Source organism: Tamandua tetradactyla, chromosome 2 (assembly GCF_023851605.1).
Source record: "Tamandua tetradactyla isolate mTamTet1 chromosome 2, mTamTet1.pri, whole genome shotgun sequence".
Lineage (NCBI taxonomy): Eukaryota > Metazoa > Chordata > Mammalia > Pilosa > Myrmecophagidae > Tamandua > Tamandua tetradactyla.
The window spans coordinates 57381957-57409570 of NC_135328.1; the positions used below are offsets into that span (position 1 = coordinate 57381957).

At 41.4% G+C, this 27614-nt stretch overlaps 1 protein-coding gene and 1 pseudogene across 2 annotated transcripts in view; both read right to left on the minus strand.

Annotated features, from left to right (window-relative positions):
• The window catches only part of FRMPD1 (FERM and PDZ domain containing 1), a 95779-nt gene that overhangs the window by 28102 nt on the left and 40063 nt on the right, over window positions 1-27614 (minus strand). For both annotated transcript variants that reach the window (XM_077147655.1, XM_077147654.1), the window contains exons 2-5: window positions 22928-23032; window positions 5993-6150; window positions 5101-5203; window positions 2306-2351 (exon numbers count right to left, since the gene is read on the minus strand). In XM_077147655.1, coding sequence (XP_077003770.1) covers window positions 2306-2351; window positions 5101-5203; window positions 5993-6150; window positions 22928-23028 — 408 coding nt within the window. In that variant the 5' untranslated portion in view covers window positions 23029-23032. The remainder of the gene's footprint in view (window positions 1-2305; window positions 2352-5100; window positions 5204-5992; window positions 6151-22927; window positions 23033-27614) is intronic.
• On the minus strand, window positions 10982-12041 carry LOC143673954 (G protein pathway suppressor 2 pseudogene; annotated as a pseudogene).

The following is a 27614-nucleotide window of genomic DNA, read 5'->3' on the forward strand; positions in this document are numbered from 1 at the left end:
TGGGGTGGCAGTAGAGGAGCAAGGAAATTGGGGAGATTTGAGAAGAGGTAGTTCCCTGACCGGAAGGGAGAAAACTACAGCTGATGACTACACACATGCCTTTCATCTCCCAGTTCCCTGACTATAAAATCTTAGCATGCCAGAACACTAGGCCAAATGTGACGGTTTAAACACGAAATGTGACCATGAGGAACTAAAAATCCATTGCACAGCATAGGGTTGGGGAGTCCTGGCTTAGAAGCCACTTGCTTGAACACCAGCTCAGTTTTGGTCAATCATAAGCTAAACCCAAAGTGAGAGTGCTACTGGGCCTACGACAATGTCAACCCAATCAAGGGCTTCCTCAGCATTATTAGAAGTGTGCCCTCCCATCCCCCTGGTACGCCACACTGGCTGACCGCAGATGGAACCTGTGTTCATTTCTGGATGCCACCATTTGGGAGGGTCACCAAGAAATTGGAATCTATCCATAAAGCTATCAGGAAGTGAGAACTCCCAAAAACATGTTTTATAAGGAATGGTTGATGGGTCAGTTATTTGGCCTGGAGAAGAGAAGATCATATTTCCAAATCTCTGAAGAGCTATTCCATATAGGGAGACTTGTTCTGAAACAGGATCAGTCAGTGGGAGCCAGAGGGAAGAAGGGTCTCTCTAGGTTTAGACCCATACAACCATGAATCTGGCTGCTATGAGAAAGAACAAGCTCCCTGCCATGGAAAGCCCAACCCACACGCCCGACTACAGCTCCTACACCTGAATGTCAGCTCTGCTACCTGTATATCTTGGTATCTAAAACATATCATAAACCAAATCCATAAGTCCATTTGAAAGACACAGTTGAAGAGATAATAGCTACCTGTTATTCTAGGACTTCTAAGCTCTCTCTGAGTTCTAAATTAATGCATCGGAGAGTCATAGATCTAAGTTGTTAATAACACTCCTTGTGGATTTTTTGCTGAACTAAGAGTAAATGCTTGAAAGGGCATTGAAAGAAACAAATTGAAGAACATTTCCACATCTTTTGCAATAGCCCCTCTCTGTGTTACCCAATGTCATTTTATGCAGACAGCAGGGTTTAAGGCGGTAGGCTAGCATAATGCTGATGAGTGTGGGTTCTGGGGCCCAACTCCTGGAAAACAATCCCAGCTCCACCACTTTCTGCGTCTGATCCCCGGGCATGTGAGGCCCCCGTGTCCTCATCTGTAACAGGGGGATAAGGAACATACCTGCCTTTATGACTTTGGGGGTAAAATTGAACAACTATTAACTATTGCTATTACCGTAACTAATTAATGTTATAAATTATCTATGTAAATAATATAAATCTTCACCATCGAACCAAACATAATGTTTTCCCAGAGAACGTTTTGTCCCAGAGAATCAGTAAAGAATATTTCACTCTTGGGTTTTATAATTCCTAATAAGTGTCAATCATTTGAGGACTCTGAGAAGTCACTGTGTTAAAGACAAGCCTCCTTGTCAAAGCAAGAAATATATATTCATTTCACAATGTTTACAAAATGTTTCAGGAGACTTCCGGTGAGAGGCCCAGAGCAGACCAGGATGCTCAGAGCATTTCTCCAAGGCACTGGTGTCTATAAACCGGGCTAATGCCAGCCCCCTCTCAGAGAGCTCCAGAGGGTAGGCAGCCACATTCCCTAATCCCAGGAGTGGTAGTGGAACATGCTTTTCCTTTTCCCATACTTTTTATTTTTTAAAGGATGCAGTGTCATGCTGCTTTTCCTCTCTCTTCAATCTCCTCATCTCATTTCTTGGAAGTGGTTGGAAAAGGGGGGAAAATACACCTACTGCTGTCTCCTCCCTGTTCATCATCTGTGCCACTGCATCTTGCCTTGGAGTGAACCTCAGAGCTGACAAATCACTTTCACATCCAACACTGCGTTGGATCCTCTTAACCCATCAGACAGACAAGGAGGTTATAATCATCATTATTTTACAAAAATGGAAACTGCAACTAAATGATTTGCACAAAGTCATCCCCCTCAAACCTCTCGAAACTCCTAGTTCAGTGCCCTTTTCATGGTCCCACTCTGTGTCACCAGAGGTTTGTCTCCTTAGCTGGACCACGTGTCCTTGAGGTCAGGACCACATCTGTTTGCTCCACCACACCTGTACACAGCAGGTTCTCAGGTGGTGGTACGTGCATGGCTGTCCACCCCTCTGCTGGCAGCCGCCACCCTCTGCTCTTCAACTTCCCTGCTTATTCTGGGATGGGTGGATCCTGCTGGGGGGTACAGGGTAGTGGGTAGAGAAACTAACACACAGGACATAGAACGACATTTACCGACGTGTAGCGAACAACTGTGATTGAAAGAGAATCCTCAGCTTCCCTGAAAAAAAAAAAAGACAAAAATTTTAATCATTCTGGGTGATGTGCGTGTGTGTGTGTGTGTGTGTGTGTGTGTGTGTGTCAGGGGCTAACACTGGCAGAATTACAAAGCAGCCTCTTTCACCCCAACTTCTCTTGCTCAGCAAAATCAAGAAGGGCACTGAAGAAGACACGGTCTGCAAAGGAGCTTAAGCTATCCCTGACGTGCTCCTTCTACCTTGAGGGAATCTTCACACACCAACCTCGACCATCCTACAGCCACTAAATTAAGACACTTAGCCTTACTGGTCTTTTACAATGGAAAACTTACCTATTGACATGACCACTTAGCTAGGTTTAAGTCCAAAACTTTTTTTTTTAGGAAATGTGGAAATAACTTAGGATCCTATTTCAGAAAATCAAGCTAAACACTTCACCGTCAAGAATGAATAACATCCTGTGTGGATACCAGTTATCAGATAAAAACCAACCAGTTTATGATGTTGCTGCACACAAAGTCAGTGTAATGAGGCTAATCATATAACCTTAGATATTAGACATTTTTTGTCTAATTTTATCTCTTAGATTCCAAAGTGAACGAATCAATTAGACAACTGCCAAACCTCTACTTTGTATTACCAGACAAGACTGAGAAATCGATTCATATTTTCCTTTTTCTTTGTCATTGCTGCACAGAGAAGCAGTTTGCCCAATAATTTCATTTGACTTCTTGCAATATGAAATTTAGGCCAATTGCTGCTGGTGTGTTATTTCCTCAAATGGATAAACTCAATCCAAGGTTTCTAAGTGTCTGGGGATTGCCTCTTTTCCATTTTATATAAGAAAAGGCCTTTCCTGAGAGAATTCACAATAAACTGAGGTCCAAGTGCCCTCAAAAAGACGTGCTGGCCTCGCAAATATTTGGAGGAATTAGAGAGGTTTGTTGGTATTGTTGTTACCTCATTTTGTTTGACTTTGCTTTTTTTCCCTTTACAAGTACCTGCTGCTTTTAGACCCAGGAAACTAGGCTAAAAAAAATGAGCAGTCTTGGGAGTCATATGCTTTTCTCCAGGCATCCAGTGCCCTGAGCAAACTGAACTGCTCAGCGTTCCCCACCTCAGCCCCCCTCCCCCCAGCCCCATTTTCCTCCTCCCTCTGGCCACTGCTTCTGCTTATCCCTTCATCATATTTGCATGGCCAAATTCTGCCCGGCATTTAAAGGTACAGCTGAAATACTTCTGGATCCTTCCCTGTTTTATCAAATCACATCTACCTCCTAAGATGTAGGAATCTCCTGCTTTTACAGTCCATTTCCCCTGTTTCTCTTGATGCAACATCTGTCCTCAGTCTCAGAGAGGATGCACAAATTGTATTGACCAGTCTGAAAGTGTCTGGGGAGTGGCGTCCGTTTGCCCTACAAGGTTCTTTTCCCAGATTAGCTGCTCAGTGAACAGACAGGGGTTAAGTGTTCACTGCACATCCAAATTCAGGTCTTCTACTTTAAGTTGTAAACATTTTTGTGTAAATTAGTCAGCGTTTGATCTAATCCGATGGAAATATTAGTAACCCTGAGAAGCTAAAATTCATTTCCTGGAAGCCATTATCTTTGAGAAAAGAGCCCAATAATTGGGAAAGCAACATCATGCTTCCTATAAACGTAACTAATTTCTTTAAAAAATAAAGTCACCAAATACCCAATAGAGTTACCCTCTGGCACTCCTGAAGCAATAGTGGGCTGAGCTGATGGGATGTTCTTTTCTATACTTTGGGTGATCGATTCTTTATAAATCCTAAATTAAAAGCGTATATTCACGAGTCTCTCCCTCTGTTTCTCTCAAAACGGTGTGCTTCCTGATGGGGGGAGGGGGTGCTGCATCCTGCATCTTCATTCTCTCTTTCTCTGACCTTGTTATTGCTACGTGCTATTCAGTTTGTGCTGTCTGCCTCTCACAAAAAGGCACTGAAGTATAGATATGCTGAAGTATATATAAGTATATATATATATATATATGTCTCCAAGTTGGCTTTCATCCAACACTATGTCTCATCTCTCTGTATTGATATTAAAGTCATTTAATAGTCTTGAGCCCAAATTTAAAAATCCAAAGCCCTCATGTGCTAATAATTGTCTGTTAGCCCTATAAACTCTTCCCCTGACATCCTTCCCTCTCAAAACCACCATCACCGGTTCTCAGTGCTAAGCATGTTCACAGGTTCAGCTGAGCACCTACTGTGTGCCAGGCCCCAGTCTCAAGGAGATAATGGTTTAGGCAGAAGGTGAGGTGTCTACACACATCACGAGACCACTGGGAAGGCACATGTCAGTGGAACTACATATACACCAACCGGGCCATTCCCACAAGAACATTTAAGAGAAGATATCAAGAGGTTTAAAGAAGAGCAAATGGATTTGGCATCAATTTGGTCCACTCTTTGGCAGATATCACAACAACCCTATAAATCCTTAGAGGGTAGGGCTGTGCAGTATTCATAACTGCACTCTCCACAGTGCCTGGCACAGTGCTTTGGGCATAGTCGGGGTTCGATGCCTCCCAAGCTCTTCTGTGGGCAGGGGAAAGAGAGGAAATAGTAGCAGCCACCCCAGAGAAGCTGGAGAGATGGTGCAGGAATCCTCAAAGAAGGATTTTTTAGGATTTAGTAAGGATGGACCTTAGCAAAATCACAGAGGGATCACTTATGCAACTCCTGTCCCCAGTTTTGCTCTGTGATCATTTGTGCGACTTTGTGGGTGCTGAAAGGCAATTTAGTACCTCAGAATACTGACTGCTCGTTCACAGGAAAGGTCTTCGGCCGCCTCGTTGTTCATTTGGAGGATCTGATCCCCGGGAAAAAGCTTGCCATGTGCGGGTCCCCCTGTGGGACAGAGAAGCCATCACCGCTGCTCGTGCCGCAGGGTCTCAGGCCCCTTGTGTCAGAGCAGTGCGCGCCCAAATGGCAGCCCCATCCTGTCCCCAGGGCACTGGCTCACCCCACCCACCCCAGCTCACCTTGGGCTCACGTGGACCTCATTTTTCCTGTTTATAAACCATGGACACTGTGCTCACCATCCAACAACCTCAAAACCCTGGGACTTGACAATGAGCACAGACCCTTCAAATCAACGGAGCTGGCTAGTGAATCCATTACGTTTCTCTTGAAAGAACCGTGTGTGCGTGTGTCTGTGTGTGTAAACTGAAACGAAAAGATTTTAACTCATTCTAGAGCTAACATCCAGCACACAGCTGAAGTAGGAAAACAAACACTGCCCCTTCCCAGCCTGGTTCCCGCCACACTGGCACAGCCTGTATTTCACAGACTCAAGTGAAAACAAATCAGTAGCTTCTATTACTGGCTGATCAGAAATCCCCCCAGCTCAGAGCATGCGGAGGGCCAGGTGATCCAAATCCTTCCACTGCCCCAGAGACGTGGCCCAGGAGCAGGGCAAAGGCCATTGGCAGACTGGGGTTCAAAGCAGCAGGTGCATTTGGGGCCCCCTCCCTCTTAGCACCAAAGGAAGGTGCAAAACCCAAGATGGAATTAGGTCAGAATTAGGCACGCCCCTTGTAACTTCCTGCATTTTGTTATGGACAGAGATGGGTTGAGAACTAGGGCTGCTTCCTCCCAGGAAGCCAACACCTTTCTAGCGTCCCGGTCAGCCCCTACCTGCAGTGACGGCCACCACGGTGAGGGGAGGGCTCTCAGAAACATGAAATCCGTAGTCCTGGAGGAGGGCATCTTTGTCTAGCCTTACTGTGTGTCTCACAGGGGTGAGGGTCTGGGTTGGGGTCCCGGGGCGCACATCAGCTGCATCCACTTTAGCCCTGCAAGAGAAGGAGTATATGAAAAAGAGTGAGGGGATTCTGATCAGTGGCCACAAACTTGGCCAGCCCTTGGCATCCTGGAGAGGGAGGATAGAGAGCGGAGAAAACATCAACACTCCTCTCGAGTGGGAGAAGACACCAACACGACTAGGTAAAACGCTAGGGAGAACACAGCACCACGCTCATCTAAAGCAGAAATCACTCATGCTATGGACGTTCAGCCAAGAGGAGAGCAGTTTTAACTTCGTGGGGCGGGGGATAAGGAATCAGGGAAGTGTTTGCTACCTGGAGGAGGTGCATTTGAGCTGCTGCTTAAGACAGATGGAGGGTATAGCTACCCCCCCAGATGCTGGCACACAGAAGATATTCAACCGCTCCTGCCTAGTGAATGAGTGACTGGGTGAATGGACAGGAATCCCAGACAGGAGGCAGGGCTTGAACAGAGGGAGAGGAGAGGAAAAATACAGACCGTGCAGAGGAACAAAACGGTTCAATCTGGATGTTTGATGATGACAAATTTAAAAGGTGGACTGTTTCCTGGGTGACTTTTTTTCTTTTTTGCTTTATGATGACTTCTGTTTCCCTTTCAACTTTATAACTTTTATAAGATTTCCACTATTTAACACCAGATAGCAAGGGCTCGATATTAATTTCTGTTTTTTAAACATGGACAGGCACGGAGAATCGAACCCAGGTCTCCGGCATGGCAGACGAGAACTCTGCCACTGAGCCACCGTAGCCCACCCTTGATATTAATTTTTAAAGCTATATAGGTTCTCTATATATTTGAAAAGTGAGTGCGTTGAAAATGGCATTCTTTATCTCTCAAAACCCACAAAATTAGTTACAAGCTATTTTTCATTTGTCTGTGGTTTTTCAATGATTTTTTTTCTCTCTGATAGCCAGTGGTCCTTTCTGAGTAAGGCTGAGCAGCAATGGGATAAGGTGTCCACTGTCATTATAAACGACAAAGCACTGTGGAGCGAGAACCGCTCCCCTAGGAACGTGCAGTTAGGATCCATCACTTATTCTCACCCATTTACCAAACATTGTCAGGAGCTCTGGGTAATGTAATAGGGTCTCACTTATCTGAAAATCACCTCTGCCACTTATAATGATCTCGAATTTCAGCAAAGAACAGGAAATATGAAAAATGGCCTCCACGGAGCCAAAACATGTGTGACAAGTCCAAGCTGAAAGCTTCAAGCACATCAGCCATCAAGGCCCCTCAGGCCTTCGCTTAGAGCCAATTTAGGCTCTGTCTGCACAGATGATGTCGTGACCCACATGTATTAGAAGCAGAGAGAGCATTTCTTCTAGGCTAGTCCGTGACCCTAAGAAGGGTCAACAGAGAGAGGCAACAAGAGGGAAAAAACAGAAAACTGGGCAAATTCACACTGAATAAAATCCACAGCTATTCCTGATATTTTAAAAACAATAAAGCTATAAATCAATCTTTTTCAATATAATAAAGAATATACTCTAAAGTTCCATTATTTACTAAATATGTGGGCAGTGTGATGGTGGCTCAGTGGCAGAGTCCTCGCCTGCCATGTCGGAGACTCGGGTTCAATTCCTGGTGCCTGCCCATGTCGAAAAAAAAAAAAGTACGCAACAGGGTGAGGAAACCCTACGCACTACTCCTACTTAATTTAGCAGAAGAAATGCTTATAATAGTTATCAAAGAAGCAAAAACACTGAGGAATAATAAGGATAGGAAATGGAAAAATACCACTTTTATCTTAAACAGATGATGACAATAGCTAGAAAATATACGGATCAACAATCTAGTGCCAAAAAAACATGTTCAGTAGAATTATAGGATGAGAACACAAAACATTGCCACAAAAATCATTCAACAGTTCATTAAAAACAGATTAATTAAATGTATATCAGGTGCCAGGTTTTCTTAATGAGCTAATGCCAAACATCTAGAAAATGCCATTAAGGGATTCAACAAAATTAGTGTTGGGTATTAATTTGATTCAGGGTAAGAGAGATTTCTTTAAGGATATCATATAACTTTCCTTGAAGCAATAGAGGAAATTGCAAGCAATCGGGCAAAGGTATGACGGTTCCTGGTTGGGAAAACTAAACACGGAAAAATAAAAATAAGATCTAAATTAAATATAGACTTAATGTAATCCAATTAAAAACTCTTCTGGATTTAAAAAAACTTGACAAATTGAGGCAGTAGTAGCAGCAGTAACAACAACAATAAGAAAAACAACATTTTTTAAGCACCAAGAATGTACCCGGGAGTGATCAAGTTTATTTTGTCATGTATCTCACTCATCCCTCATGACAAACTTACGAGAAAGGCATGATTACCAGCCCTACTGTACGGGCAAGGTGAGGGAGTCTTGCTTTAGGACATTAACTTGTTTAAAGCCACACAGCTGGAAAGTGGGTTTCAAACTCAGAGCTAATTTCTTCCATAGGCACTGTAGTACCGCTTCTAGAGAAGTGCTGTCCAAAAGAAACATGATGCAAGCCAAATACGTAAATTTAAATTTTCTAATAGCCACACACAAAAGGGGAAAAGTAAAAGCAAATAAGTGACATTACTTTTAGTGATATATATTTATGTAAGTCAATATATCCAAAATATTATCATTCCAATATGTAATTCAATCTAAAAGTATTGATTTATGTTTTTTATACTTTTTCTTCATATTAAATCTTCAAAATCCAGTCTGTATTTATACTTACAGCACATCTCAATTTGGATACTATATTTTCATCAGAAATACTTAGATTTCATGAAATTTACAGGTGAAAAGTAGATTTGCAGGCCCAAGTGGTTCCAAACATACTTAAAAGTTTTTGAATAACTGAATCAAGTATCAGCCTTTAATTAAAGCTAATTAAAATTAAATAAAATAAAAAATTCAGTCCCTTAATTACACGCCCACATTTCGAATGCTTAATAGCCACATGTGGCTAGAGACTACCATATTAGACAGCACAGATCTGCAGCCTATGAAAAATGTATGAGATTCCAGCCCAACTACCCCAAAAGAATGGAAGAAAGATCAAAAGTGATCATTTTGAATAACATTTCTCAAAATAATAACCCCAAAGGAAAAAATAAAATATAATTTGCACTAAACTATGAGTTCCTAGAAGACAATGTGACATCCATTCATCTGTGTACCCCATTCTAATTAAGTCCTTGAACAGAACATGAACCCCAAACCCCTGGCTGTTGAAATTGTTTTAAAATATTCACCATAGCTTTATTTACAATATTGGAAAAACTAGAGAAAAACAAAACTAATGAGGAATAGATAAATCAAGCACAGCAGGGCAAAACCCCAAAGGCTCTACATCAAGAAAGTATCACCAGCCTGAGACCTTCAGCAATACAGGGAAAAGCTTAGAAAATACCTCTCCAGAGCATCCTTCAAGCTGTGGTTCCAACCTCCTTCTTACGAAAGAGCATGGATTATTCTGCCCCCTCAGGTCCCATCACCCACAGGCTAAACACTGAACTCCTCAGCCTTGCCCTTGCCTCGCCAGAATCCATCCATCCACTCCTCTTTCCAAGCCTTTACTCCAGACTAATTTTACCTGCTGTACCAGTTTGACTTCTGGTCCTCAGTGCATGCAGCTGCCCCTGCAGGAAAGTGTGAGACCAAGTCAAGGCCCAGCTTAAATGCCATCTCTTCCAAAAAGCTTTCTCTGATTCCCTAGCTAGAAATTATTTCTCTCATCTCTGAGCCTGGACCCTCTCTTATGGCCAGAGTACCTCAACCTGCATTGAAAGCTATTTGATTCCATTTATCATTACCCCAATACATTACATTTTCTGAAAGAAGGAATCACATTGTGTATATGAAATACAGAATACCTCTGTATTTCTCACAGTGCCTAGTGAGGCTGTTTGCTCACAGGAAGCATTGGTGCTTACTGGTTGAATAAAAGAGCAAAATACTGTACATAAAGCTTGATAAAAAACAGAACCTCTAAAATGATTTGCAAGGGGTGAAAATGTATATATAGCCACTAATAAATGACAGGCTATTTGGACATGTCACAGAGATCTATGTTTGTCATTTTCCTTTAAGTTTGCTTAGTTACACATACAGCTCAGCCCTATGACTGTCATTCTAATCAGGACTCATCCTTTCCATGTCCTAGAGCTCAGTAAATGGCATCATCCTCTGCCCAGTTCCTCAAGCCATTCTCTCCGGAGTCATCCTTCACACTGCCCCGCCCTCAACCCTATTATCCTAACAGTTACAACACCAAAAGATCTCTACATATATCCATTTATCTCTAGCTCCATGTCACCATCCTATTTCAGGCCCCCATCGTCTGACCTGGGAACAGATTTCTTCAACAGTCTTCTAACTGGTATCCCCAGTTTTCATTCCTGTCTCTTAAATGATTCTCCATCCATCAGCCAAACTGACTTTTAAATGTAACTCACTCACATGGAATAAGATGTAAAATCATTAATTTGGCTTAAGAGGGCCCTTCCCCAGCACTCCACTCCAACCTCCAAAACCAAGCTGTTCATTCTCTTGCTAATAAAGACCAGCTAAACTGGTCTTTATTGAGTTCCTCTCACTGGCCTTTGCACAAGCTCTTCCCTCTGCTTAGAAAGTCCTCCAATCCGATCACTCTACAGATTTCCCCAACGACACCCAAACCATGCACCACCTACCCAGCTTCTCCTCCGTCTTCTGGTTTTAGTGGAAATGATTTTTCCTTTGCTGAGCATATCTACAGAACCTGATTTTTTTTTCAGTGGCAGGTAGATTTTATTGGATTGGAAGGGGGAGCCCTCATTCATGGGTGTGTGTGTGGAGGGGTGAGGCTGAATTTACACTCCGATGCTCACTTGTGATAGAGTCACAGGTTCTGGATGTCCGAAGGGGAGCTGACGCCCAGGCTAGCTGGTAGCTGCAAAGCCCAACTTCCCAGCTGATTGCATCTGTATAGGGAGATGTGGGGAAGCAAGGAATCCAGGGGCTGTCAGTAGGATGAGTCAGAGAAGAAAGTCTGCTAGTTAGCATGTTTCATTTGCTTTTGCAATTACAGGGCACCACCAGGCGGGAGGAACTCTTTCTGGGTGGGCTGAAAGTGGCTGGGTACAGCATAACGGCATAGGGCTGCCGCGGTGGCAGCAGCTGAGACACAAATGGCACTGCAGGAAACACTGAAGGTGCTCTGAGCTGCTGCCTGGGACCGTGCATACGCTGACTGTTTGGGTCTACACTGAGGTGGGGACCGAGCAGTCTCATATGCGTCCCGACCCTAGGCTGCCTTGGGTTTGTGTATCCTCTGGGGTTCCTGCAAAAGCAGCTGCGGAGCCCAGGCAGTGCCCAGTCATAAGCATTTGGGGTCTGAACATCTGTTTGGCTCCATTATCAGCCCTGAAGGTGACTGGGAGGGTGTGTCCCTCAAAGGCTCCCCTGCATGCTGAGTTGTCAGGCTCTCCTGGTAAGCAGCTGAAGTCAGAAAGGCCAAGTCATTGGTTTCTGTTTTTCTTCCTCACATAAAATCTCTTGAGCTGCAGGAAAAGCCAGTGCTTCTCTTTCAGTAGGACCAAAAGCTTCTCCTGCAACTTGAGAATTTGTTCCTCATTCTACTCTGGTGACATTCTCTCTTCCATCCATCTCCTTTTTCTTCCTTCTCCCCTTCTTTCCCTTCATCTTCTGTTTGATGACCTTGTCCACTCCCTCTTCCTCCTGCCACTTGCACTCTTGCTCCATCAGGCTGTGCCCGTGCAGGGTCCTGGCCCAGGCACTGGAAACCTTGGGGCGCTCCAGGAGCACAAACAGTGCCACCGAAGTCACTTGGGCTGTGGGTGCCCGGTTCTGTCCCTGATGGCCAGGTTGCCCACGGGGCCCGCCTGGAAGCCGGCGTTCAGGGAGGACCATGCCCGGCCAAAGTGGAAGCCCCCTCGCCGCTGCACCACGTGTCCCCCAAGGCCTGATGCTCTGCCTGGCCGGGCCCTCAGTCCCCGCTCGGGTCCGGGTCTCCAGCCTCATGTTACCCGCCCTCTTCCTCGCCAGCCCTGGTGGTGGCTCTCCACAACCCACCTTCTTTTCCATGTACACCCCTTTCTTTCTTTCTTTTTAACGTTTTTTATTGTAAAGTATAACATATATACAAAACAAAGAAAGAAAAATCAATAGTTTTCAAAATACACTTCAACAAGTAGTTATAGAATAGATCCCAGAGTTTGCCATTGGCTACCATTCCACCATCTGAGAGCTTTCCTTCCAGCTGCTCCAGAACAGTGGAAGCTAGAAGGAATATTAACGTAGTGACTCAGCAGTCCCTTCTTTGTCAAATGCTATTTTCTCAGTTATACCTCCCCCCGCTCCTTTGATCTCTCTCCTAATCTACAGGGATTACAGCCTGTTCTGATTTTTTCATGTTGAGAAGGGGTGTCCACACTAAAGCATAAGGAGATGTAATTAATAGATAATCTTGGAGAGACTGGTCCTTCTGGGTTTCAGGATTTATCTGACCTAGGAACCCTCCGGGAATTACAGGTTCCCGGAAAACAAAGTTAGCACATGAGACCTTTATACAGTCTCAGTTCCAGCCCTAAGTATTAACAGGAGTGATGTCGGTTGGGTTTGGCAAACTATGGCAATCAGCACTATCTAGCTGAAGCTTGTATTAGAGTCGCCTCTACAACAGTCACTCGACTCTATTTCATCTCTCTTAGCTACTGATGCCTTATTTTTTTTAATGATTTTTTTTCTTTTTTGATGCCTTGTTTTTAATTTTATATTTTTGGGTGCATGGACCAGGAATCAAACCTGGGTCTCCTGCATGGAAGGAAAGCATTCTACCACTGAACCACCTGTGCATGCTTGATGCCTTATTTTTCTTCTTTCTTTTTTTTAATATTTTTATTGTAAAAATTTAACATACAAACATACAAACATTCTTGACATACAAACATTCCATATGTGGATTACAATCAATGGCTTACAACATCATCACATAGTTGTGTATTTATCACCATGATCATTTTTTTTTGCAAGACTCTAACAAAAGAAAGAAAAAAGAAAAAACTCATACATACCATACCCCTTACTCCACCTTCTCATTGATCACTAGTATTTTTCAAATTTTTTTATTAATTTTTAAATTAAAAAAATGACAAGAAAGAAACACAAACATTAATATATGATCATTCCATTCTACATATATAATCAGTAATTCACAATATCATCACACAGTTGCATATTCATCATGATCATTTCTTAGAACATTTGCATCAATTCAGAAAAAGAAATAAAAAGACAACAGAAAAAGAAATAAAACAAAAATAGAAAAAAAAATTATACATACCATACCCCTTATCCCTCCCTTTCATTGATCACTAGCATTTCAAACTAAATTCATTTTAACATTTGTTCCCCCACTGTATATTTTTATTCCATATGTTCTACTCATCTGTTGACAAGGTAGATAAAAGGAGCATCAGACACAAGATTTTCACAATCACACAGTCACATTGTGAAAGCTATATCATTATACAGTCATCTTCAAGAAACATGGCTACTGGAACACAGCTCTACATTTTCAGGCAGTTCCCTCCAGTCTCTCCACTCCATCTTGAGTAACAGGGTGGTATCTACTTAATGCATAAGAATAACCTCCAGGATAACCTCTCGACTCTGTCTGGAATCTCTCAGCCATTGACACTTTGTCTCATTTCACTCTTTTCCCTTTTGGTTGAGAAGGTTTTCTCAATCTCTTGATGCTGAGTCTCAGCTCATTCTTGACCACTAGTATTTTAATCTACTCAATGATTTTAACCTTTGTTCCCCCTATTATTTCTTTATTTTCTATTCATATTTTTTACTCACTTGTCCATACCCTGGATAAAAGGAACATCAAACACAGGATTTTCACAATCACACAGTCACATTGTAAATGCTATATCATTATACAATCATCTTCAAGAAACTTGGCTATTGGAACACAGCTCTATAGTTTCAGGTACTTCCTTCTAGACACTAAATGGCACTAAAAAGGGGATCTGTATATAGTGAATGGCACTAAAAAGGGGATATCTATATAATAAATAAGAATAACCTCCAGGATAACCTCTCAACTCTGTTTGAAATCTCTCATCCACAGACGCTTTATTTTGTTTCATTTCTCTCTTCCCCTTTTTGGTTGAGAAGGTTTTCTCAATCCCTTGATGCCAAGTCCCAGCTCATCCTGGGATTTCTATCCCATGTTGCCAGGGAGATATACATCCCTGGGAGTCATGTCCCATGTAGTGGTGGGAGGGCAGTGAGTACACATGCCATGTTGGCTTAGAGAGAGAGAGGCCACATCTGAGCAACAAAAGGGGTTCTCTGGGGGTGGCTAAGGCTTAATTTTAAGTGGGCTTAGCCTATCTTTTGCAGGGATAAGTTTCACAAGGGCAACCCCCAAGATTGATGGCTCGGCCTATTGATCTGATTGTCCCCACTGCTTGTGAGAATATCAGGAATTTTCCCCCTTTCTCCCTGTTCCTCCAAGGGGACTTTGCAAATACTTCTTTATTCACTGCTCAAATCACTCTGGGATTTATCAAGGCATCACACTAACCTGGACAAACCAACAAAACCTCAAGCCCTATTCAAGATTCCATGTCCTTATGGTGTTCAGTTAAACTGACCATACAAGTTAAATTAGGAAATGCACTACTCAAAATACAAATTTTGCACCAAATAAACATTTCTTGCTTTAGTCTCACACAGAAGTTGAAGTTTTAAAATATGAATGATATCTTCCTTTACCCAGTCTTCTTGTATACCTTAGTCCTGTCCAGAGCAGCTGCACTCAGACTTGATGTCTGTTGCTGCTTTATTTTATTACACTTTTTTCCTTATTTTATTACACTTCTTTTCCCCCTTTTGGTCCAGAAGGTGTTGTCGATTCCACAGTGCCATGACCAGACTCATCCCTGAAAGTCATGTCCAGTGTTGCTGGACAGACTTTCACCCTTGAATGTCATGTCCCACATAGAGGGGAGGGCAATGATTTTCCTTGCAGAGCTGGGCTTAGAGAGAGAGAGAGGGGCCACATCTGAGCAACAAAAGAGGCATGTGGGAAGCAACTCTTAAGTCTCACTATGGGTAGTCTCAGCCATACATCTCTTTTTGAAACATGTGTCGTATTTATAACAACTATGAGAAGTTTCTTGTCCTCTCTAAGCCATAGTCTGTGTGACAAGACTGATGTCTTTCTTGTTCCATGCACTGAACTCAGTGCTATAAATAGCATAAGGCTTAATAAACGTTCAGAAAACAAATGAAGGAACAAACCTCACCATACCACATGGTTAAAACAATTCGTTTTGATGGTTTTTTAAAAAACTATTTTTCCTTTTTTTGAAGAAATATTTAATAATTTATTCATTTTGATGTTTCTTAATGGGTAGTCTTCAGTTAGCTGACATTTTTCCATTTGGAAGAGCACACTGCTCAGCAAAGGAGAATAAATGAGGCCCCAGCGTGTTGACTAATCCCTGAAATGTGTCAGTGGCTTTGGCCTAAAGTCTGGACTTGACATTTTCCTGGAAGGCTGCATTCCAGCTTTTGTTTGGAAAGGGATTGCTTAGGTACCTAACCAAATCATTGTCTTTCCTCCCAGAGGATGTTTAATATTTGACAGTAAGCTGAAGGAAATGGTCTTTGAAGCAAAATTTCTTCCTCTGGAGCATCTTATAAATATCAGACTGAGCACTGATAATCCAAAAGCCTAAGTCTGCTGCCTCTGTAATGGTTTCAGGCCATAAAATCTGAGGTCATTCCTGTGATTTTACACTAGAACAATGTAAGATCTGTAGTTACACTAATAGAATTCCTGTCAGATATCTGAATTGACCTAAGCTAGTATTAGAAAAAACATGTTAAATATATCGTGAAAATAGTCTAGTGAGGACTAATTCTGTATTTTATGGGTCATAAGTACATATTGAACTGATCAATAACACCGGAAGGGAAAAGTACCAGATAGATACAGATTAAACTTCAAAAATTCTCTGGCTTTTTATCTGTTCTCTGATATACTAAAAATAAATTTTATCACTTTCCTTGAAGAACAAAGAATTCACCTTCGAGTTACAACATGATGTGGAGAAACTATTTTATATCTATGTTTAAATGCTTTATTACATTTAGCTTGAGTGATTCTAAAAGCTAAAGTCAGGTTATAAGCTGGATTTTGAAATTTAAAAGTCTATTCAAAGAAAGCGGAGATAGAGGCAGCAGTCTGTACCAGAAAGCAATTAAGCATGTGGTCACAATCAGAGGATTATGACTGTAGTTGTGACAGTTTCTAGGGGACCACTCAATGCAAATGAAGTGGATTGTGAGTCCAGTGCTATACGATGAAGGCCTACATTTGAGAGGAGGCGACATCATTCCATTAATTCTTTAGAAAGGGTGATTCAGGAAAAACTATCAACTCAGCTTTTTTCCAGTCCATCCTCCTTCTGTTTTTTTTTCTGAGGCAGAAAAAAAAAAAAGAAAGAAAGAAAACTAGGGACCTGAGTGGGTCTTTCTACATCAAGAATATTGTGAAGGTCAAATAAAGCCAACACTCTAGTTAATAAATAAACTATTTATGGTTGTTATTGACAGGAAATTAGAAACCATAAAAATCTGCAGCACCGACTCTTGATGCCATGCTGCACCAGAGAAGAAGGTGTGCATGTGTGCGCACGTGCCTGCTTGCATGTGTCATCAGGTGCACACGTGTGCAGGTATGTTCATGCATGTTAAGATTCAAGATAAATGGAAAGAAATGTTCTTTTTGAGTCCTGAGGGATTACAACCAAGCATCATGAAGGTGGCACCAAGTTGCATTAAATTATTTTTGTTTCTTTAAATCTTACTTTGTAAAATTAACATTTCCCCATTAAGCACAAGATAATTTAGTAAATCTTATGCTGTATTGTTTTAATACTACAATAAAATTATTCTCAGGTTCATACGGAGGAATTGGCAGGTAAGGGTAAAAAAGTTGAAAATGAAGAATAATAAAACCCTAGTCTAATAGACAAAAATGAAAATAGGCAAATAGATCAATGGTAGAGAATAGCTATCCCAGAAATAGATCCAACTTCCCAGACAAAGGTACTTAACATATGATAAAGGAGGGATCATAAATCAGCAAGAAGGATCACTCACAGTATTTTGGAAGAATCGAGTTTTATCTACACCTCATGCCTATATGAAAGCAAATTCCAAATTAAAGGATTATATATGGGGGTGCAAGGATAGGTCAGTGGTAGAATTCTCACCTGCCAAAAGGGAGACCCGAGTTTGATTCCCGGCCCATGCACTTCCCAAGCAAATAAACAAACAAAAACAAACAAATAAAAATTCAACAAATGGTGCTGCAATAGGGGGTACTCACATAGAAAAAGAATGAAATGTGATCCCCGTCATACAGCATTAAAAAAAAAGAATTATATATGAAATATTTTTGAACTATTAAATTGAATTGAAAATCAATTAAACATTTATTGAGTGAAGACTTTCTAAGCTTAGAAGCAATCAAATAAATCACCAAGGAAGAAAATTCTACTTAACTACATAAAAATGGAAACTTTTGTAAGAAAGAAAAAATTGAAAAGTGGAAAAGTATACTGTAATCTAAGTTTTTTTCATTTTATAACTTTTATAGTTATGAAAAACTGTTAAGAAGATGACAGTCGAGTTGAAAGTAAATTGCTTAAAAAATTAATTAGTTTGTGATGGAATAGCACAGTGTCTTTCAGATTTTATTAAGCAGATTATATTGCATTATTTATACAGAAATTCAAAACGTGCCACAGAGACTTTTGGGAGTTAGCTATTTCTAAAAGAGCAGCAATACTGTAAATACTATTTTCACATTGAAATATGAAATCAAGTGGTAAAAAGTAGTCTTTATCATTTCCAATAATTCTGCATTCCTAAAATTATATGCATTAAGCTTGCACCGGAAATAAAAGCACTCATTCAAACTCAGTGCCTCTTTCTGAATTTGACTGAGTGTAACAATAATCGCTCACTGAAAATTTATTTAAAATTTTAAAAATCAAAGCAAGTTTGAAAATTGGTCCTCTTCCCCAATAAAATACCTGTTTTAAGTTGCATTATAAAGCTATAACATTATCCTAGCTGCCTAAAAGTTATTAATTTGTTAAGTAATGTCTTGAAATGGAAACAGTTGTTTCTGACCAATTTGCTCCTAAACAATTCACTGAGAGTCAGAAGTAAAGTTTAAATTTTACAGAAAAATTGTCTAAGTAAAATAGGTATAGCAGCTGAAATGACTGGAGTTTTAAAAAGTTTGAAAAAAGGTAACAATTGCTAATAGATGCATGCAGATGAGCTTCTATGTTTCCTTTTCCTGGACAATAGAAAGCATTTCAATGTACCTCTTTCATTTCTAGCCAGCTGTCAGGAAACGCAGAGCTAATATTAGTATTTAAATGCTAAGTCCTATGTCTCATCCATTTGCAACCTATTTATAGCATTTCTATTCTTTATTTTAATTTTCCTGTATGTTTTGAAACAGCAAGCTATCAAAACATCCTTTTGGAAGAAGGAGGGATGTAAATTTTAAAGTATACTTTAATAGATTATACAGTCCTTTGCTATGACAGCCCCCACTTGATCAATAAAAATCTACTGAGCATTTATTATGTGCTATGAAGTCTACTGCTAAGGATATTTGTAAATTCAGGCTGTCATGGTCCCTGGTTGCATATGCAGCAGGAGGGCTGGGGGTGAACAGCCAGACAATAAGCAGATAGGAGAAGCAGATAATGAACAGGTAAACGAATGGATACATTATTATAAAGTGTGATGAGTGGGTAAGTACTCTGGAGGCAACAAACAGGAGGACCCACTCTGCTTGAGGTGATCAGGTAAGGTTTCTTGGAGAAGAAGAGCCTTGTTCTTAGCCCTGAAGAATAAGATAAAATAGAATGTTCTAGGCTGACTGAAGAACAAGTCTCTGAGGCCAGAAAGGGCGTGATTGGCTCCAGGAGCTGAAAGGAAGCCAACCAACTGGAGACTGGTGAGCAAGGAAGCAGGAAAAAACAAGATGAGGTTGGAGAAGTAGGTGAGGCCAGATCATAAAAAGGGCTTGTAGCCTGCAGCACAACAGGAGGTGAACAAAGGTTTAGGGTAGGGCAGAGCTGGCCGTCAATGTGTGGGACAGGAACACTCTGCATTTTGAAAAGCCCACTCTAGCTGCAGAGTGAAGAAGAGCCTAGAGCAGGGAAAGAGGAAATGAGGGGCCATGGCAGTGCTTCAAGGAACAAAAAAGGTGTATAGATCAGAGATGTGTTTGAAGGTGAACTCACAGGAGTTGCTAATGGGACAGATGCAGAGAATGAGGAAGAGAGAAAAATTCAGGGTGACTCCAGGTTTCCTGATTAAGCAACTGGGTTGCAGGTTGCTCCACGGAAACTGCAATGATTCTGAACTTTTTCAGTCATCTGAGACACCAAGAACCAAGTCTGTCTCAAGGTTTAGTGTTGAGAAGCAATTTAAACTAGAACCACATGTGATTTATCCTAGAGCCAAATACAGGAATGATGTCTTCCATGGGTGCTACCCAGAACTTTCCCCATTTTTCTTCCCTCAATCACCTGGAAAACAACACTTCCTAGACACATGAAAAGATGCTCAACATCATCAAACGTCAAGGAAATGTAAATTGAAACTACAATGAGATACACTTCACAACCACTAGAATGTCATTTCACTAAAATGAAAAAAAAACAGATAATGTGTGTTGGTGGGGATGTGGAAAAATTGAAACCTTCATACATTGTTGGTGGGGATGCAGAATTGTGTAGCTACTTGGAAAAAAGCATGGCACGTTCTCAAAAGGTTAAACATAGAATTATCATGTGATCCAGCAATTCCACTCCTAGCTATATACATAAGAGAAATGAAAGCATATGTTCACATAAAAACTTGCACATGAATAGTCCAGTGGCATTATCTAATAGCTCCAAAGTGGAAAAAACTAAAATATTCACCATCTGATGAACTGATAAATAAAATATGATACATCCATACAATGGAATATTATTTAGCTATAAAAAGGAATGAAAGGGTGGGCCATGGTGGCTCAGCAGGCAGAGCTCTCGCCTGCCATGCCAGAGACCCGGGTTCAACTCCTGGTGCCTGCCCATGCAAACAAAAAAGGAATGAAGTACTGATACAAGCTACAACATAGATGAAACTTGAAAGCATTATGCTAAATGAAAGAAGTCAGACATGAAAGACTACATATTGGATGATTCTTTTTATGCGAAATCTCAGAATAAACAAATCTATAGAGACAGAAGGTGGATGATGGTTGCCAGGGGCTGGAGGAATTGGGAGTGATTGCTTAAAGGGGACAGATTTCTTTTTTGGGGTGTTGAAAAGGTTCTAAAATGTGGTTGTGATGATGGTTGCACAACTCTGAATATACTAAAAACCCCTGAACTATACAGTTTATATGGGTGAATTTTATAGTATGTGAAATACATCTTAATAAAACTGTGGTGAAAATAAAAACTTCCTAGAGGCCAAGGTTACCTTTGTCTGATTCTGCAAGAGAAGTGGGATGTTACATGGTATCAAGGTCAAATGTTTAAGAAACATCAGGTTAAACAGGTTAAACAGAAGTCTTTCCTGCAGGACTTCTCAGAATCTTTAATGTGCTAAAAGGTACTGTAAATCATCAAGCAAGGGGATGGAGTGGAGGAGGCTAGGCAGGAGTGGGATACAGGCTGCATCACTTTCCAAATTATCTGACTATGGACATTTTTCAGGGGAGCAGCATCATACAAAACCAGTTTTCCAGAAGCCATTTTGGGTAATAATGTACCTAGCAGTTCTTCCATTCATTTACCAAGTGCTGCCTACAATGTTCCTGGTGAGCTTTAGAGACAAGGCACATACTCTCTGCGCCCTCATTGAACTTACAGTCCACTCGGAACAGAGTGCACCAGGAGGAGCACAGAGCCACCACAACAGTCCAAGGGCTGCGGGGCCCATGGGAGAGAGAAGTTCTGACTGTGGACTGGGCAACACTGCAGGGAAGGCTCAGTATTTGGGCAAGGCCTTGCGCCAGGGGTGGGTCCTGGATGTGTGCAGATGGAAGGAAGGGATCTGGCCCAGAAATCCAGGGCCAAGTGGTGGAAGGGGAGGAGACGTGTTGGTAGTAGGTAGCCAGAATGCCATATATCAGAAATGAAATGGTTTTTAAAAAGGGGAATTTAAGAAGTTGCTAGTTTACAGTTCTAAGGCTGAGAAAATGTCCCAATTAAAACAAGTCTATAGAAATATCCAATTTAAGGTATCCAGGGAAAGATACCTTGGTTCAAGAAGGCCGCTGACGTTCAAGGTTTCTCTCTCAGCTGGAAGGGCACATGGTGGTGTCTGCTGGATTTCTTGTGGCTCTACAAAAAGGGACTCTCTCCAAAATGTTTCCTCTTTTAAAGGGTTCCAGTGAACAACTCCACCTTCAGTGGGTGGAGACACACCTCCATGGAAATCATCTAATCAAAAGTTACCACCCACAATTGGGTGGGCCACATCTCCATGTAAATAATCAAAAAGCTCCCACCCAGCAATATTGAATGAGGATTAAAGGACATGGCTTTTCTGGGGTCCACCACAGATTCAAACCGGCACAGTAGGGGACCAATGAGTAGTTTATTTGAGCATACTCTGAATGACACAGAATAGTAAGATAAATAGCTGAAAATGATGTGGGTTGATCACAGAGAGCATTGAATGTCAAACCAAAAATGTTTAAACTTCATTCTATAAGAAATGGAGCTCCATGAAAGGTTTCTGAGCAGAGGGAGGCATCCTAAACAAGTCACTCTCTGAGCCTTGGTTTTTCCTCTGTAAAATGGGGCTAATACTACCAACCTTACCTCACCTCAGTACGTGGGGATCAGAGAACTCGGCCACAGCCCTGAGCAAGGTTTATTATAACTCAGCAGCTGAACAGCTGTTTCCAGTTTCTTCGGAAGAATGTGTGTCTCAGAAACACCTGACATGTGATATTTCATCTCTGTGGCAGGGCCAGATGGGAAATATGAGACGGAAAACAAATGCTTCAAAACAGAACTTATTTTGAGTTCTCCTATAGCAGTCAAATCAGATCTGTATTTGATTTCGTTTTATTTTGTTAGATTGAAATAGGGACAGCAAGGAAGGAACAGCTGCTAGAAACAAAGACAGGGAGAGAATATAAACAGCAGATTGCCTGACTATCATATGAAATACTGAGACTGCATGTGTGTGAGAGAGAGAGAGAGAGTGGAGAGAGAGTGCATGTGTGAGTATGAGTGTGTCAGCATGTGTGAGTGTATATGTTCAGAAAATGTACATGTTCAAAAGAACGCGAGTGCATGAGGTTGAATGTATGTTTCAGAGAGTGCTTATAGATGTGTGTGTATGAATGTGTGTGGTTGTGAGTGTGTACAAGTGCGTGTGTATGAGCATATGTTTCAGTGTGTGACTTTGTGTGTTTCTGTTCGGTCAATGTGTGTGTGAGTATGGTGTGAGTGTATCTGGAGGGCAGCCTGTTGGAGAGGGACGAGTTGGAAGGGAGACAGAGAGAAAGGCAGTCCGGCGAAATTGCTGATGTGTTTGTATTTCTCCTAACATATGGTGCAAGAACAAAGCAAGCTAGAGACAGTGATTCCAAGACGCTGCCAGGACTGCAAAACCTCCTTCCACAGGGACACCAGATCTTAAAGACAGAAAGCTCTACAGTCCAGAGACCTTACCGGGCCGAGCTGTCCCGGGAGCGCCGAAGCCATCTCGCCACCATTTGCTCTATTCTGTGTGCTTTCCGCGTCTGGAATAAATTGGTCTCTAGCTCTTCCATTTACCTAAAAGGAAGAAGAGTTCTTTTAAAAATATTATGAAGTGGATTCAGACAGGTTATTGCGCTACTTCTTTAATTGCCCGTTTGAAGACATGCTGATCAAGTAACCAGCGTTTTCCTTCTATCTGAAATGAAGATCGACGGGCGCTCAACGTCCACAACCTTAGCAAGTCCCTGCCCTAAAAGCTCCACAATCCTGTGGTACAGAGCTTAGCTTTATATCTTAAACAGTTAAACATAGGGATTAGGGAATAAAATAGGTAAGGTTTTTTCAAACTTTTGTGACCATGATCCATAAAAATAAATGCACCTTGCTATATGACCCCACCCCTGCCCCCAGCTCTGAGCACATCCCTGCACAATCCAGCTCAGTTTTGCCTGCATCAAGAAAAGCACTCTTAATCACACGGTGAATATTCTTCTCAGAGCTGTTTCTTTTGCTCATTGGTATGATTCAAAAACCAGACCGAATAAACACAAAGACATAAAGTGAAAGGTCTGCCTTCCATCCTTACCCACTCCTATCCACCCAGTTCCCACACTCAGGTCATCAAAGCTCTCAGTTCCCTCTATGTGTCCTTCCAGGGTTTCCTTATGCTTAAATAAGCAAATACAAATATAGATTTTTTTTAGTTCCGCTTCTTAACATAAAGCCTAGTACATCAGACATATTGTTCTGTGCCATGGTTTTTCTCCTTAGAATGTATGTATCCTTGAGATTTTTCCACATTAGTACATAAAATGCATCTTCATTCTTTTTGACAAGTACTTATTATTTCATTGTATGAAAATACTGTGATTCAAAAAGTAGTCTTCTATCGATAATGTTTGGGTTATTGGCAATCTTTTGCTATTATAAACTTTAAAACAATGCTGAAATGACTTCTGTTGTATATATATCATTTTCGTGTATATACAAGCATCTATTTGGATAAGCTCCATATCAAAGTTTGTATGCATTTGTGCTTTGATAGTGTCAGATTGCCAAGAAAAAATTTAGAGGTACTTGAGATTAAAGTTTCACAAAATAACATGTATTGATAATTTTCTGTTCTAGTCTTTTTCACTTTTTAAAATGCCTGTATTCACTCACCAAATTACTGTCACAATTCAATAAATAACTGCACAAAATCAGTATGATATTGGGAAATAATCATAACTATCGTGGAAGTAAAAAGAATTATAATAGATAATGTTGCTTTACATGGCACAAGCAAACTTAAAAACCTGAATGACGTGGATAGGTTTCAAAGAAAATATAAATTATCTAACATTGCCCTAAAAGAGAGAGAAAATCTAAAAAGATAATTATCATAGAAGAGAAAATTGTTAATGAGCTAACTCTCCAAAAAAGTCCCAGGCTTTTTTGGTAAATTCAAAGGTACATTCTCCCAGATCTATAAGATATAATTCACGGCAATGATTTTGTTTGTTTTACTAGACTTTTTATTTTGGAATAGTTGTAAAAAAAAAAAAGTGGCGGAGATAAAATATGGAGAGTTCCCATATACACTTCCATTCAGCTTCTCCTAATATTAATGCATTACATCATCATTTGTACCTTTGTCAAACTAAGAAATTAACATGGGTTCAACACTATTAACTAAGCTAGATTTTACTTGGATTTCATCAGTTTTCCCACCGGTGTCCCTTTTACATTCCAGGATCTAGTTTGGAGATCCATGTTGCATTTAACCAGCTTAATTCCTTTTTCCCTAATGCTATTATAACAGTTCTAGAGCATAAAGAAGGAAAGCTTCCAAATTCTTTTTAAGCAGCCATTATAATATTGATACCAATTCTGATGAAAACGGTACACTAAGGTGAAAATATAACCGACCTCCCTTATGGATATCAAAGGAAATATCCTAAATAAAATATTGGCCAAGTTCAGCAGCAATCCACAGAGTAACATATCAGGAGCATGAAGCAGAGAACGATGTGGCAACCCCATCATGGGTCCGAACCCAAATAACCTTAGACCTTCAGTAAAAGATTGACAAATAAATGCACATTTATGTATTTAAAAATTACTCAGATTAATTTATCTATTTTATTCCCTAGACCTTTTTGTTTTGTTGTTAATGATTGACCTCTTTTTTTTTAACATGGGGCAGGCACCGGGAATCGAACCCGGGTCCTCTGGCATGGCAGGTGCGCATTCTTGCCTGCTGAACCACTGCGGACTGCCCAATGATTGACCTCTTAACCAACTTTTTAAAATTGACCTACTAGTTACTGGTCCCAACCACCTCAGATGAGAGGGTTTCCATTGCATTGCCAAAAGTCTAAAGATAGGATTCTGGGGGAACTCCCTTCGACTTTCCCTGCAGAACCAGCCATTGAGACAGAAGTTGGGGAACGGGCGGAGCAGGCCCAGTGTGCTGGGTTGTGGGGGAGGCTTGGGTCATTCAGGACATTTCAGGATCTTCTAGTCTGTAGGGCAAATGGCCTGAGTTGTGGGCTTCCCTCGACAGGAATGGAATAAGAACCCTAGGGGCCTTCTAAAAGGAAGAGAGAATCAGGGCTCTGACCCTGGCGGTCAGCTGGCACTCAGAGAAATAGATTATCCTGCAAACCATCCCTCCTGCGGAAACCCATCCCCTAGCTTTGGTGAACCACCAAGGAATGTGGAATCTAAGCCTAGCTGAGGACCTGATGCACAGTTAAAGTGAACTCCTTCCTCTCTTTGGCCCTCAATTTGTGTTGGGCTAAATAATCTCCAAGGTTTCTTTCAGTGCTAAACATTTTCCCTCCTGACCTCAAAAACCTTCAGGCTGACAAAATAATGTTCCAATCCCTCAGTTTAGAATTCAGGGCCCTTTGCAGTCTGCCCCACGCTGGTGGCTCCACTGCCCTCTTTTCCACTGCTCCTCTTAAGTTACCCCAAGTCCCACCACCCCAAACCTTTTGCCATCCTCTGCACCCGCTGTGCATTTTATATCTCCGTACCACAGAGCTCCCCAAAACTGACAGTCTCACCACCTACACCTTACCCTGATAATTTTCCTGCCTCCATAGCTTTGCTAATGCTGGTTGCTTTGACTGGAGGGCATGTGTGCCTGCCCAAATCCTTCCCAGCCTTCAAAGCCAAGCTTTAAAACCACCTCTGCCAAGAAGCCTTCCTTGAATTGCACAGCCAAAGGGAAGAATTTCATTTTTTCCATGGCAGGAGAATACCAAAGATCTGCTAAATGACTCTTCTATGAGTGCATTAGTATCATGCTGTTTTTTCCAAAGGTACTTATGAGGTATGTAAGCAAGACACAATCATAGTAGGAGATATACTTAAATCTTTGATGTAGCTCCTACTTAAAAACCTGACTTCCATTCTCCCCTTTAATTCAGTAATTGAAATTCTGTGTTTTAAATCAAATCTGCACCACTTTGGCCCATGGAAATATGCAAGCCTAAAAGAATCCCAGTGTGACAGATCCTAATTAGTTCCCAGGGTGACTTCTCACTGTAATGAGTCTTCAGACAACTGCCAAAATTAATTTAAGAAGAAAGCCAAATTCACCTAGCACTTGAATAATATCCCCATACACTCAACTGGCAATTTTGCTCTTTTTAAGAACTTTCTTTTGGACACCCCTCCAAGAAATATCATTATGCCCGTGTAAGACTTTGAGACTCAGAGCAAATTAAAGTATTTTCCCAAGGGTTAATAGCTGGTAAGTGGAGGAACTAAGACTGAAATCCAGGTCTCAAGATTTCTGTGCTTTCTCCCACCCCAGACATGTAACCTGGTCCCACGTTTGCTGTTAATCAACATAATCTTGATGAATTCACAGGTCAAAGGCACAATCTTTAATATTCTGTAATTTTCTTCCTCCATCCTAGGAGGATATTAAGGAGAGATGTAAGGGTACTCACTCTGAGTGCTAACCATCTTTCCCCTCTACCTCTCCTGGCAACACCTCATACCCTCATCACAAAATGAGCACACGGCCAGGAGTAGGCTCATCAAAGCATCCCATTTCCTCAACAGTGGAGACTGATCCCAGCATGGGAAGCAATTCAACTCCATTAGATCCTTCTCCACAGTTCTTACTGTAAGACCCCCTCCTTCTCTCTGCCATGGATAGACCAGCGGCTGGGCCTCACTCTATCTCCACCCTCCTATGGGACTGTGTTGGGAGAGAATGAAGCCAAAACTAAGAGAGTAGTAGAATCAAGCAATATTAAGAGAGAGACTTGATGGGGTTCAAGACCCTAGTTCCCATTAATCCCAAGGCCAGCCCTACCTGACTCATGCTCTTCTTGTGTGTATAAGCTCCCTGTTGCTGCAATAACACACTACCACAAACTTAAGTGGTTTAAAACACAAACTTATTATCTCAGCAATCTGGAGATCAGTAGTCCAAAATCAGTCCCATTAGGCTAAAGGCAAGGTGTCAACAGGACTGGTTCCTTCTGAAGGATCTAGGGAAGAATCTGTTTCCTTCCCTTCCCCAGTTTCTAGAGGCTGCCTTCATTCCTTGATTCATGGCCCCTTCTTCCATCTTCAAAGCCAGCAATATAGCAGCTTCAAATCTTCCTCTGTCCTTCCAAGACCTCTGCTTCTGTCATCATATTTCCTTCTC